The sequence below is a fragment of the Dreissena polymorpha genome, chromosome 4, assembly GCF_020536995.1.
Source record: "Dreissena polymorpha isolate Duluth1 chromosome 4, UMN_Dpol_1.0, whole genome shotgun sequence".
Taxonomy (NCBI): domain Eukaryota; kingdom Metazoa; phylum Mollusca; class Bivalvia; order Myida; family Dreissenidae; genus Dreissena; species Dreissena polymorpha.
The window spans coordinates 2,808,931-2,823,118 of record NC_068358.1 but is presented as its reverse complement, the minus strand read 5'-3'; the positions used below and the strand labels follow the sequence as shown (position 1 = coordinate 2,823,118).

At 33.9% G+C, this 14,188-nt stretch overlaps 2 protein-coding genes across 10 annotated transcripts in view; one reads left to right on the top strand and one right to left on the bottom strand.

The window, feature by feature from the left end:
* Nucleotides 1-3,391, bottom strand: part of LOC127877960 (pericentriolar material 1 protein-like) — a 62,629-nt gene extending 59,238 nt beyond the window's left edge. For all 8 annotated transcript variants that reach the window (XM_052424285.1, XM_052424288.1, XM_052424287.1 and 5 more), the window contains exon 1: nucleotides 3,249-3,391. The gene's annotated coding sequence lies outside the window, so the exon portion shown is untranslated. The remainder of the gene's footprint in view (nucleotides 1-3,248) is intronic.
* A 104-nt stretch (nucleotides 3,392-3,495) lies between these two features.
* On the top strand, nucleotides 3,496-12,965 carry LOC127877968 (trafficking protein particle complex subunit 2-like). 2 transcript variants are annotated; one of them, XM_052424302.1, is made up of 5 exons: nucleotides 3,496-3,571; nucleotides 8,876-8,979; nucleotides 9,256-9,403; nucleotides 11,622-11,707; nucleotides 12,128-12,965. In XM_052424302.1, the coding sequence occupies exons 2-5, from the start codon at nucleotides 8,884-8,886 to the stop codon at nucleotides 12,224-12,226; spliced, it is 429 nt and encodes a 142-aa protein (XP_052280262.1). In that variant the 5' UTR covers nucleotides 3,496-3,571; nucleotides 8,876-8,883; the 3' UTR covers nucleotides 12,227-12,965. The 2 variants fall into 2 exon arrangements, with proteins under 2 accessions (XP_052280262.1, XP_052280261.1); XM_052424301.1 differs by having other exon boundaries at nucleotides 3,496-3,626.
* The last annotated feature ends 1,223 nt before the right edge of the window (nucleotides 12,966-14,188 follow it).

Sequence of the window (14,188 nt, the reverse complement as noted above, 5' to 3'; positions counted from 1 at the left end):
GTTTCATGATCCTAGGCGTATGCGTTATTGAGTTATCATTAGAAAACCATTTTACTATTTCAGGTCACCGTGACCTTGACCTTTGACCTCAAAATCAATAAGGGTCATCTGCGAGTCATGATCAATCAACCCATGAAGCTTCATGATCCTAGGCGTATGTGTTCTTGAGTTATCATCCGGAAACCATTTTACTATTTCGGGTCACCGTGACCTTGACCTTTGACATAGTGACCTCAAAATCAATAGGGGTCATCTGCAAGTCATGATCAATCTACCCATGAAGTTTCATGATCCTAGGTGTATGCGTTCTTGAGTTATCATTCAAAAACCATTTTACTATTTCTGGTCACCGTGACCTTGACCTTTGACCTAGTGACCTCAAAATCAATAGGGGTCATCTGCGAGTCATGATCAATGTACCTATGAAGTTTCATGATCCTAGACCCAAGCATTCTTGAGTTATCGTCTGACAACCACCTGGTGGACGGACCGACCGACATACGCAAAGCAATATACCCCCTCTTCTTCGAAGGGGGGCATAAATATCAGTAAGTTTTAAGAACTATCCTAATTTGTTCTAAAACAAATAAATTTAACTTTAAAAATTCAATTATTGTAAGAGTCTCGTCACACAAACAATTCAAATAAATAGGTGGTGTGCAACCCCAAGAATTTTGCCTATATGACTACTTAAGTCTGATCCAAGACCTGCAATCGGACGAAAAACAAAAAAAAAGGAATGGGAAATTTGAGTTCCAAATGATGTTTTCTATGATTTTTTGACGTTTGAGTAGGTTGCAGAGATTTATTTGTAAACAAAATCCAGGAACATAAACGAAATACAGCAAGAATACCATGTACCACGTTAGAGTATCGTACAATTACCTTATATCAAGCGTAGCCTAATTTCAATCTCTTTGTTTACATTCAATCTCTGTCTTTTTGCCCCGAGTATTTTGTTTTACTAACATTACTAATTACTTAATTCAACTGAAATAATCCAAGTGTATGCCTATTCCATTCATTTTTTTGGTGCTCTTCATAAATCTTGCACATAAATAATTGACAACTGCACTAGTGAAACACAACACTTTCACGTTTATGATTTATTTTAAAGAAAATTCTTTTACTTTTTCCCCCGATTCTCAGAAAATGTTGCATGGAACAATTTGAGCGCCCACATCGCCAAAATATGTGACATGATATAATATATATGGGGGTTTTTTTAGAAAAAGGGGAAGACGCTGGACGCTGGGTAAAAGGGGAAAATTAAGCGATAAAGAGACATATTTGGGGAAAAAATAAAAACTGTTAAATTCAATGTCTATAACTCACCTACAGACTTCAGGTTTTTTTTTAGAAAAAGAGGCATGTCTCTGACCTTTTTGTTCTTAAACACATGAACATGTATGATATTAAAGTCAAAGTCCTAAATAAAGTTAATAATAAAGCTAGCGGGACATATAAAGTTGCAGGGGTAGATCTCATAATGGGAAATGTTTTCAACTGGGGCCGGGGAACGATGTCAATATTGTGATTTCAATTTCATGATGAATGGGTTGACGATCTAGATCTGCTACAGTATTGGAAGGGAAAGGTGCGGCAGCTGCCGATTGTCTAAGTACACTTTCACAATAATCCCACAGTATTAATCGATGTTGATTACATGTACCACCGAATCCTGCTGGGTTTCAACGGTTTTTGATGATTCATTCTTAAAAAATGTGTCAATGCAATTAATATTTTCCGAGTCCGAACGTTTTATTTGTTCGTGTATGAACGCCAATTGTGAGACTTTTTTCTGTTTTAAACGTTTATATCTTGGCTTTCACATAACCCGGATGAAAATTCGAGACTGGTTTTCTCCGGTAATTAAATTGATGAAACACCCTGCTCGCGCAAGATCGGAATCCAGTAAATAGTCATCATGAATTATACGATTAGTTGACCAGTTTCCATGACGTATTTAGAGCTATCTAGAGAAGCATCTGGGATTCCCAGATTTGATTGTTCGTCGGGAGAGAGAGAGAGAGAGGGGAGGAGGGAGGGAGGAGGGAGGAGGGAGGAGGGAGGGGGGAGGGAGGGAGGGAGGGAGAGAGTAGAAGAAGAGAGAAAGAGAGAGAGAGAGAGAGAGAGGAGAGAGAAGAGCGAGAGAGAGAGAGAGAGAGGAGAGAGAGAGAGAGAAGAGAGAAGAGAGGGAGGGAAATGGTATTTTTAGGGGAAAAATTCTGGTAGGGGAATTTTCTTAGTAAAAAAAACAACCCTGTATATACATTTTCAGTGGATATACCCTGTCCTGATTGGATGCTAAGTTTATCAAATCTTTTAATAGTAACATAAAAATTATATGCTTAAATTTTATTTGAACAAATTGCGAACGTTAGTGTTTCTGCAATTCTTGAGCACATTAAATTCTAAATAGAAGTTATAAAAAAAGTTGAATTACTGTTAATTTTTTACAAATATGTTCAGTGAATGGAATTTTTAAAGTTGTGTTGGCCTAATGCTTATTGCAATCGAGAACTTTTGCTTTTCGGAGGTGAAGTCTCATAACCAGGTAAACAACGCGCAAAGTAGATGTAATTTGCAGGTGGGTATGGAACTACATTGTATTGGCTTTGCATGGATATTAAACACGCTGTAATTAAACAAATTTTGGTCTGGATTTAAAGGGCAATAAATAAATCTTTAAAGGTAAATCATTTATTGCAGCATTGTTTGCTTGAATTCAGAACATCTTTTAGTTGTTTCCTTTACCGCTAGATACACTGTTATGGGAGGATAATTTCAACAATTGATAGTAGGCGAGAGATAAATATTGGGAAAATTGTTTATGACTATGGATAAATGGTTTTAAATATTCTAACAGACAATAAATAATTGAGGAAAGTGTATTATGGGGAGTTTGGGTTCAATTATTCAAAATAATGCCAGAAATGTGACAATTCATCAAATGCTAAACATTTGACAGTTTACAGTGAAAGCCGGAAGATTTTGCTTCATAGCGATTACATTCAGCCTAATAACAAGTGTTGCCATTGACTTTATTGATAGAAGGTTCTATATTGATATATGAACTATAGAATTCAAGTTGCAATATAAACGATCAAGACAGTGAATGAGCATGACGAGTGATGAAGATGTTCCAAAATTGTCTCGACAACTGAGGACAATAACAGGTCGCAATATCATGACAATTACTTGAAACAAACAAAAATGTATACGACACAAGAAAAATACTGTCTTACAACAGATACGTAGATAATTTCTAGAAAATTAATGTGTCGTTTGGCATGCAGATCCTGACAGGATTTTGTCCGCCATTTTGACGCTGCGGATTAATATCGATGAATATTTAAGAAAACCTTATACATCGCTCTTAATATTTCAATTGGTTAAACATTTTAAAAATTACAATATAATTTTGCATTTATAATTCACAAAATATGATGAAAGGAATGTTTTTTTGTCATGAAGATCCTAGACTATTTTTACCTTTAACCGGAAGTTGAGTTGGGTGTTCCTAACCTCACGGAGATGTTTACAAACAATCAACGAATATAGCAAACCTGTAAATTGAACGCCATTTTGTGGCCCTTTCATATATTCACACATATATATAACGTGTATGTATGTTATAAACTATATGGTTCTAGAATAATGGAAGCAAAATTTATGTTGCAATTTACCTTTGACATATAATTTCGCGAATTAAACATGTCAATTTATACTTCAACATGTTCAAACTCACTAAAGACACGTCCGTGCTCTCGTGCATAAGGAAAGAATTATAATAATGCATCACTCATCCTTAATAAGAACTTATAACACAAAAGTTTTATTCAATCAATAATGGGTATTGCCTATACGAACGTTGATTGTTATTGTTTACATTTCGATATTTCCGCGCATGCGCATTGACTGGAGGGCAAAAACACTGGTTACAGTAACGTAAAGCATGTATAAAGGGCTTTTGCTTCGTCAATATTTTGATAACAAATGCGAAATAAAAATGAATATCTTTATAAAAAAAAAGTGCTAATATATTATATTAAGTACCAATAAATGTATATTCACATATATATATCGATCCCTCTTCATAAAAACAGTGTAGTTATAAGCATCAGAGTAAACGTGGTGGGAATACTAAATACTGACAATCCCACAAAACAAAACAATGAAATTGCCTTATTGTTTCTGATAGTAAGACTTTAATAAATGATATTGCAAAAATAATAAAACACTTATTAATTTGATAATAATTATTAGTGGTATGGATAGGTTTTTTTTCATCAGCTTGTAAGAGGTGCATTTAATCAATTATCAAACAAAGCCAAAAATGGAATACATAAAAATTTTAAATGTTATGGTTATATACTTTTCCAATCAATAAATTTTCGTTTCGTTAACATTGAATGCCAATGTTAATAAATTTTATCATACAAACGCGGAAAAAAACCCTGCATATTATGCAAATTGAATTGTCTTTGCATGTATATTGAAATCTCTTTACTAGTGACACGGAGCGTATATTGTCATCTAGAGTCCGTGCTAGTGATAATTAGTGATAATTTAAAGTCTAGCATTCTATTATAAACACATTATAAATTTCATTTCTTTAACGCAAGTATTTTTTACCATATTGTGATAGCTTCTTTTCATGATGGTATTGTGTACACTGAAGTAACGTAAAACCTTTACACGTACTAGCGAAGTTTACATTTGCCGGATCCCTTAATTACGTAGCAGTAATACTGCACAATATGTTAAAATTATATTTATTGAACACTGTATTATAATGATTCAATTAACTGGCTAATATAATGCACTAGTTCCTGTTAATCCATTTCTGACAGATTTCGTCATTTTGTAATGTTGAAATATTTTATTGAAGCCACTTTTCTTTTTTGCTTTAAAATTTGGCTTTACTGATTTCTCAAAATGCCAAGAGATGTCATGGAGGTATCGTGAATTGTGTTTAATGAACAGACAATCGTCTGCAACATGTGGTTTATGGCATGGACCCAATGTGCCTTGGTTTATGACACCCTGTTGTCTTTGTCTGGACGGTCTCCGATCATAACGAGATAATCGATTTGTGATGAACAAAGGTGCAATTTAACACCTATGCTGCAACACAGAGTGTCAAAACTGGTGTAACAATTAAATAAATCAATTACATTAATCGATAAAATTTATTTAATGTGTAACAAGGTTAGTTTTTTTAGACATATAGAGGTTACTACATGCATACAGGTATGTTGCTAAGATAAAATCTATCTATTTGTTGTTTGTCTTCATCCTCAATTGTTTTCGTTCATTAAATCTATTTTATTCTGAAAGAATAACAATTTCTGAGACTTGTTTTAACTTCAAATGGTCGCAAAGAAGTGCAAGTAGAGAAATTTTGTGGTAACCATATACCGTATGTGCTCTTAAATGGTTTTCCACTCCCGAGTTCGTTTGAAGTAAAAACAAATAATAACAATATTATTCAAAAATAAAGTTCCTTGCATGCTTATGTCTTTTCAGACATCATAATTGAAATTATATTTGATATTATGCATGATTATCAACAAAAACGTTGATTTTGTCAAGGCAGTACTATGAGATAGATATTGAGATAGAGCTTCTGTATATGCGCTTTTTGCCCTCCAGTAGAAACTCGGGTCATTTAGCAGGTGCGCGTGACGTCACTCGTCAACGTTCGTATACAGATGTTGGCTAGTCCAGTTAATTTAAGTTCATAAGGAAGAGTACAGTTTGTCAACCAGTTCCGGATAATCAGCAGTTCCGATTAATTTGTATTTAATTTTCCATAATGCCCCAATAAAAACAAAATGATAAGTGTCTAAAGTATACATAAGGTAAAGGAATGAATCAACAAACTTAGCAAGAAAGCTTTTGTATTATGCGTACAGGGGGGATAAATGCAGCAAAAAGTTAACCAGAACTGATTGAATGAGTTATGTTTTGAAATGTGCATATGGATATAGAAGGCTTTTATTTTTTTCAAATAAAGTTTTTGCTGATTGAAAACAAATGCCATGACAATGTTTTGAAATACTAATTCTGTAAGTTGAATGATTTTTAATAATTTTTCGAAGGGTGAACTTTACAGTACAGGCAACGTGTACTTTGACAAACGCCACTCGTCGCGGTGTTTATTTTACGGTGTTCGCTTACCAAACGACCCCCGCGATGGGTGTTCAGATCAAATATTCGCGGGGGCCGTTTTAAATAAGGTGGACACTGCGAATCACCGCGGACCCATTATATCTACCGCGGTGTTCATCGTGTTCGCAAAAAAAAAAAAATTAAATATAAACGTAAATTATTGATCCCTTTTATTTAAAGCGGGTAGCCTATATACGTTGTTGTCAAATATTTATGAATTTATATAAAATGTGTAATAAACTTATTATATATATATTTAAATATAAATTAAAATAAAAGTTAAGAAGAACGTGTCGAAAAATGCGAAATAAGCCAGATATTTAATTTTGAAATTTAAAACGGCTGTGCAGCCGAATTCGCTAGCATGTAAACCATACATGTACGATGTGAATCTAAACTTAGTTTAACGGTTTATTTGAATTCCTGCAACGATATCTATTTATACGACAAACGAACACTAACTCCGATCCTAATGCAAAGACGAATGCTTCGGTTATTGTAGGAAAATATGTACGTCACAATCGACTCGGGGCGCTAATTTGTCTTTGCTGCATTTTATGAAATTCGGCTTTAATGTGTAATTTTTGTTGCCTATTTTGTGTTATTGTAACATATTTTATCAATGTATTACAATTAAACACATATAAAAAATCGTATATACCCGCTTTAAGCGATAATGAATACAAGTAAATATAGTCTATTTTTATGTACATGCTGGTCGAAGGATATTTTAAGTATTTAACGTAATATTATGCGCATCTAACAATATATGCAATGTTTATAGGTGTCTATCGCAACCGTCGGTTATTTTTTGGTGTTGTCACTTTACATAAACTTATATCTATGAATGCATCATCAACATTCTAAAAAGATATCCCGGAAAAATAAAAAAATCATTTGAATATCAATTGTACTTTCGTTATGATTAGGGGTACGATGTAAACCTAAATTTCATTTTAGTGCAGATTTATTCATACGACACAAAGACACAAATTTGTTTTACGGATCATTTCGGCTTAGAGGACTGAACTGTCATGAAAAATATCGAATTTTATATTTTTTTATTAACCACTGGAAGCAAGACGAGTTGTAGATAATTTAAAGTGATGGGCATTTTGTTACTGTTGAATTGAGCTGAAAAGAAACGGGTGAAAACAATAAGTTATAATGAATGTGGTATCTGAAATTATCTACAACTCATCTTGTTACCGGTTGTTTATAAAAAAAATTATATTATTTTCGATATGTTACATGACTCACCCATCCCTCTAACCTGAAATGATCCGTAAAACCAAATTGTGTCATTGTGTGGTATGAAAGAATCTGCATGAAAACTACATTTAGACTCGCATCGTACATCGATTCATTTCTGTCGTAAGTTGTCAAAACGAAAGTACGGTTGATATTTAAATGGATTATTTTTCTTTTCGGGATATTGTTTAATTATGTTGATGCTGCATTAACAAATACAAGTGTATATCGAGCGAAAACACAAAAAACAAACAACGGTTACGATACACACCTACATTGTATATTGCAAATACTGTTAGTTGCCCATAATATCACTTTAAGAACGCATACATTTGCACATACATGTAGTTTATTATGTTCATTTGTACATTGTACATGTAAATTTAAAACTCTTGAATGACCATCGCAGACAGGTATTACATGTATCAATGGCCGCGCGGCATTGCGGTGATCACGGGTGTTACAGTTAATGATAGCGTGCAATCGCGGCGATTTTGGGTGTTCGCCGAATACCGCGGTCAGTAGCGTGTCCGCCCCCGCGAAATGTCACCCATCGGGAAAATTGAACACCGCAGACACGCGTTTTTGTCAAAGTACACGTTGCCTGTACTGTAATTGGCTATTAAAGACAAAAAACTGCATATGTCGTCTGGCCTAACCTGTTATCATACAAAATAAATTTTACCCTTTATTTTTACATCTTCTCACATTGACACTAAATCCCGAAAGAAATTATTGTGGTCAAAAGCATTAAAGTTTTTTGGCGGGTGATTCTAAACTGGTTAACTGACTGTAATGCTCAACAATTTACAAATGTCTCACTACTCGGGATCTGGATGAGTGTGTCTAAGATACCATTTCTGGCTTTTACTTGATGGAGTGTAGTGCGCGATTTGGAAATAGTGATGTTTTAATACACGTTCTTTGAAAATATCACTGAGTTTACTTCAGTCAAGCACAATTTTAATAAAGACACGTTTTTGAAAATGATAGATTTTGCTGGAATCATTTGGTAGCACTTTGCATTATTGTTCACAAGGTTGCACACTATGTTTTGGTAGATATAGTCTTAATATTGTTTACTAAGGCTACATTTGTCTCATTTAAAAAAATACAACAGAATAAAATAATTTGTTAATGGAACATGTAGCGTTTTTGTACAGAAGTTCTTTGCACATAATAAAGTACATGTACATTAGGCAGAGATGCTAGAATTTTATATAGGATTTCTAAAGTAATGCAGCTTCAGCACAGTATCAAGAATCTAATTAAAAAACTGTAGCAATTGCAAAAATTTTAATAAACAAACTGAGCAAATCCGATGTGTGCTGTCGAAGATCATCTTGGTGAAGTGGGGCTTACTTATATATTTTTAATGCCAAGATACCCAAAGACTGCATTATTCCGTGAATAGCATGTCATGATTTGAATTTTTCGCTGATTTCAGTTTTAAAGATGGCTGGGAACTACTATTTTGTCATTGTTGGTCACCATGACAATCCCATCTTTGAAATGGAATATTTTCCCCCTAACAAGGCTCCTGATACCAAGGTATTTTACTAGTTATAATGCTATTATACTTCATTGATATTTATTATAGATGAATCTAAAATTTAGACTTACATCTCTTGTACCTTGAACATTAAAATCATTTAATGATTAACATTCATTTACATTTTCCTTGTCTTTAAAAATTTATTAGAAAAGGAGATGTTCTTATTCGTATTGCAAAAAACAGTTTTGACTATGTCCAAGGACAACAATCATAGCTCTATCATCACTGTCAAATCTTCTTTATGGTATGAATAATGTGCATGTTAATTCCAGAAGGAGGACCATCGTCATCTGAACCAGTTTGTGGCTCATGAAGCGTTAGATTTGGTGGACGAGATGATGTGGACCACACCAAATATGTACCTGAAAATTGTGGACAAATTCAATGAGTGGTTTGTGTCAGCATTTGTCACAGCTGGACGTATCCTTTGCATATGCCTTGAACAATATACTCATTAAAGCGAGAGTATACAATTTTGTCAGATATTATTGAATTTATATAAAATGTGTAAAAAAACTTATTATATATATATTTCAATATAAAATAAAATGAAAGTTCAGAAGAACATTTGTCGAAAAATGCCAGATATTTATTTCTGAAATCGAAAAGGCTGTACAGTCGAATTCACCATCATGTATATCATGCATGTACGATGTGAATCTAAACTTTGTTTAACGGTTCATTTTAAATTCCTGCAACAATATATATTCATACGACACACAAACACTAACTCTGGTCCTAATAAAAAGACGAATGCTTCGGTTATTGTAGGAAAATATGTTCGTCACTATCAGCTCGGGGCGCTAATTTGTCTTTGCTGCATTTTATGAAATTCGCATTTAATGTATAATTTTTCTTGCCTATTTTGTGTTATTGTAATATATTTTATAAATATATATTACAATTTTACACATATAAAAAATCTTATAATCTCGCTTTAAAGAGTCTTAAATTATGATCATTTTTACCATGGTTTTATTCCTTTTGGCATCTTCTGTTGTGTGAGGTACATACCGAAGTGACAAGTGAATTATTGCTTAGGCCCTAAAAAGCAAACTTACTCATGGAATAGTCTGACTTTATGATTATTTTAATAAACTATATATTCTCCAGCTATGAACTTATGTTGGAGGTCTATGCTATAATTATCAGAACTTCTGAGGTAAACCCAAAATGTTGTGAATAACATTAATAATTCTTTCTTAAAAACTTTGATACTTGCATTGATGTTCTCTTTAAATACTATCAACACACATACATCACTCTTAATTTTGTTGACCTTGATGTTGACCACTTTTGGATTTAATCAGAAGGTCTAAATTCTTGGTTAACGCAATTGACGCTTTTTTGTATATTTTCAATAATGCTTCTTACAAAGCTTTGATGCTTGCATGGATGATGTCTTAAAACTAACACACCAACATCACCCAACCTTATTTTGACCTTGATATAGACATACTATAGGACATATTCGAAAAGTCAATGTTCTTGGTCAACTCAAATTGACCATACGCTTGAACATCAATATTACTTACTAAAAAGCTTTGATACTTTCATTCAGCACTCAGCACACTCTCTGTGACACATCACCTGACCTGATTTTCATCTTGACATTGACATAATATTGGGCTAAGACTGATTCAAATGGGTCTATAAATCAACACTGAAAAGGCTTAAACCAAGAGCATTGAACACAGCAGAATCCTAGACAATTGTTCCCACGGATAATCGCTCCTACTCTTATTTTGGCAACCAGGACAGTCGCTCCTACATTATTTTGACATCACAAACAGTCGCTCTTACATTATATGACAAGCTGGACAGTCACTCCTATGTTATATGGACACCCCAGACAATGGTTCATACATTATTCCTTTTAGGGGCATTCGATCCTACATTACATTTATTGGAATAAGTGCCAATTTTGCGAATGGAATAAACATAAAAAACATGAGAAGTTGAAATGTTGTACAATTATGTAGGAGCAACTGTCCGGGTTGTCAAAATTATGTAGGAGCAACTGTCCAGGTTGTCAAAATTTTGTAGTCGCGAAGGTCCGCCTTGTCAAGATAAGCGTGGGAGCAATTGTCCGCGGGATCGATTGTCCGGATACCAACACAGCAACCTCTAAAATAATTTTATGGCTTTTGGTGCATTCCAGTTAAAATATATACCGGGGTAGGTATTTGAATGTTACTTTCAATGTTGATAAATTAAGAAGAGAAGTAAAAAAAAATTGTTGATATATGTGTGTTTAAGTCATACATAATAATTATAAATTATCATTGATTGAAATAAATAATACTGGTATACAGATTAATTAATTTTATTTTTAGTTCCAGTTTCTTTCCTTGCTTTTTATGTGTTCTCATTCATTTGTTTCATCTGGTTTTGCAATCCAGATATACATTCCTTAAAAGTATTAACCAATTTGTATACATGGATGTTTTTTTCATCTATCATTCAACATTACCGGTAGTTGTTTCTGGTGGTTCAGGGTTTCAACGGCATTCACTAGACATGGTTCTATTTAGTCAATTTTTTATGGAAGCAAGTTTAGAAAACATTATTACTTTTTTTCTTTGATAATGTTGATGTATCATGCAGACCAGTATTTATTATCCTTAACTCAGAAAAGGAATGAGGTTGATAATGCTCCATGATGTCAAAAATGAAGATGGTATAAAGAACTTCTTCCAGGAAATGTACGAGACATATATTAAAGTAAGAACAACTTTATTTCTTGTTGTTTTCGCATATGCTTTAAAAAAATCTATTTAAAAAGTAACTAAAAATAGTTGAAATATGCTAGAATAGCTCAAATAATATTTTTAAATATATTTTTAAGAATATTTTAAATGCGAGCTTTATTTATGAAATAGTTAAATTTTAAAGGAAATAACATGGTAATCTGGGTAACAATAATGATGAACGATTCCTCAATATGTATGTGAATTGTCTTTGGTCATCTTGCCTAAAGGTGGTGTCAAATATACTCGAGGACTATTGCAACCATATACACAAAACATACATGGGTGCCACACATGTAAAAACATACCTAGTGGTCAGTATCAACACCTCTTTTTTTCGGCATGTTCTAAGTTATGCACACAAGGTACTCCGAGATAAATAATTGTGTTTCAGCATGCCATGAATCCTTTCTATGAAATCAACCAACCCATAACATCAACAGCATTCGAGAAGAAAGCACAGACATGCGGAAAGAGACACTTAACTGGATAATGTTCTATAATTAATGTCATAATGCAATTGACATTTAATGGTACTAGTGAGAACATGTTTTAAACCAGTTTTCTGATAATAATGCTTAATTGACGGCATTTAAGTGGGCTGAAGATATATTGAAAATATGATGTGAGCAAAATGTCATGAAAATTGGAGTTCTTTTGCGTAGCATAATGTTTATTGGCTATTAAGGAAATAGGGTTTAAAGTGTTATATTAAAGTGAACTTTGAAGAGTTGAAGATACAAGATAAGTTTTAAACATTTTGTTATTGTGATATCATGCTTTTTATAAAATAATGTGTACTGGGTACCCGGGACTGGGTATGTGTTTAATTGAAACATAAAGCCTGTTATGGTCTCCTGGTTGCCTTTAACCCTTTGCATGCTGGGAAATTTGTCATCTGCTAAAATGTCGTCTGCTGAATTTCTAAAATTAGCATTTTTTTCGATTTTGTTTTCAAAGAATACTATCAGAATAGCAAACAGTTTGGATCCTGATGAGACGCCATGTTTTGTGGCGCTTCATCTGGATCCAAACTGTTTGCAAAGGCCTTCAAAATTCGGTTCCAGCACTGAATGAGTTAAATGTAAGGAATCCATGCTTTGATTACCGGTAGACCACTGTGACAGTAGCAGGGAAATCTTTATATGTATATGTGCAATCTTATTATTATTATTTTATGCACTGAACCATAACTTGGTTGATATTGTTCTGAATAAACAAATATAAATGATGTAGCTGTATTTATATTATTGACAACGGCGGAACATTCAACAAACTGTATAGGCATTCACTTTGATTCATCTTTTGCTTAAAATTGTAACAAATCATTAGTGATCATGACCTTCACTTTGGCAACAGACAGCGTTATGGGTAAATTCTAAGGTAATTTTATGCCCCCCCCCCTCTTCGAAGAAGAGAGGGTATATTGTTTTGCACATGTCGGTCGATCTGTCCACCAGATGGTTTTCGGATGATAATCAAGAACGCTAAGGCCTAGGATCATGAAACTTCATAGGTAGATTGATCATGACTGGCAGATGACCCCTATTGATTTTCAGGTCACAAGGTCAAAGGTCAAGGTCACAGTGACTCGAAACAGTAAAATGGTTTCAGGACAAGGGACAAAATTGTCACAAAACCAGGTTTTCATTGTGAAAAAAAATCTGATAAAGGGAGACAACTCAAACTGAACTTTTGAAATGAACAAACAAAATTAACCCCCTTTGTAAGTTTGTTTTAAAAAAATCTATTTTTAGTCGTGGCGACCTTGACATTGGAGATATTGACGTGATTCTTTCGTGCGACACACCGTCCCATGATGGTGAACAAATGTGCCAAATGATTTTAAAATCTCATAATGAATGACATAGTTATAGCCAAGACAAGCTCATTTATGGCTATTTTTTACCTTTGAACTCAAAGTGTGACCTTGACCTTGGAGATATTGACGTAATTTTTTCGCGCGACACACCGTCTAATGATGGTTAACAAATGTGCCAAATGATTTTAAAATCTCACAATGAACGACAAAGTTATGGCCCGGACAAGCTTGTTCCGCCCGCCAGCCCGCCCGCATTCGCCAATCTAATAACCAGTTTTTTCCTTCGGAAAACCTGGTGGATGATAATTCAATAATGTTTACGCCTAGGATCATGAAACTTCATAGGTACATTGATCATGACTGGCAGATGACCCCTATTGATTTTCAGGTCACAAGGTCACGGTGACTCGAAACAGTAAAATGGTTTCAGGATGATAACTCAATAATGCTTACGCCTAGGATCATGAAACTTGATAGGTACATTGATCATGACTGGCAGATGACCCCTATTGATTTTCAGGTCAAAGGTCAAGGTCAGTGACTCGATATAGTAAAATGGTTTCCGGATGATAACTCAAAAATGCTTACACCTAGGATCATGAAACTTCATAGGTACATTGATCATGACTGGCA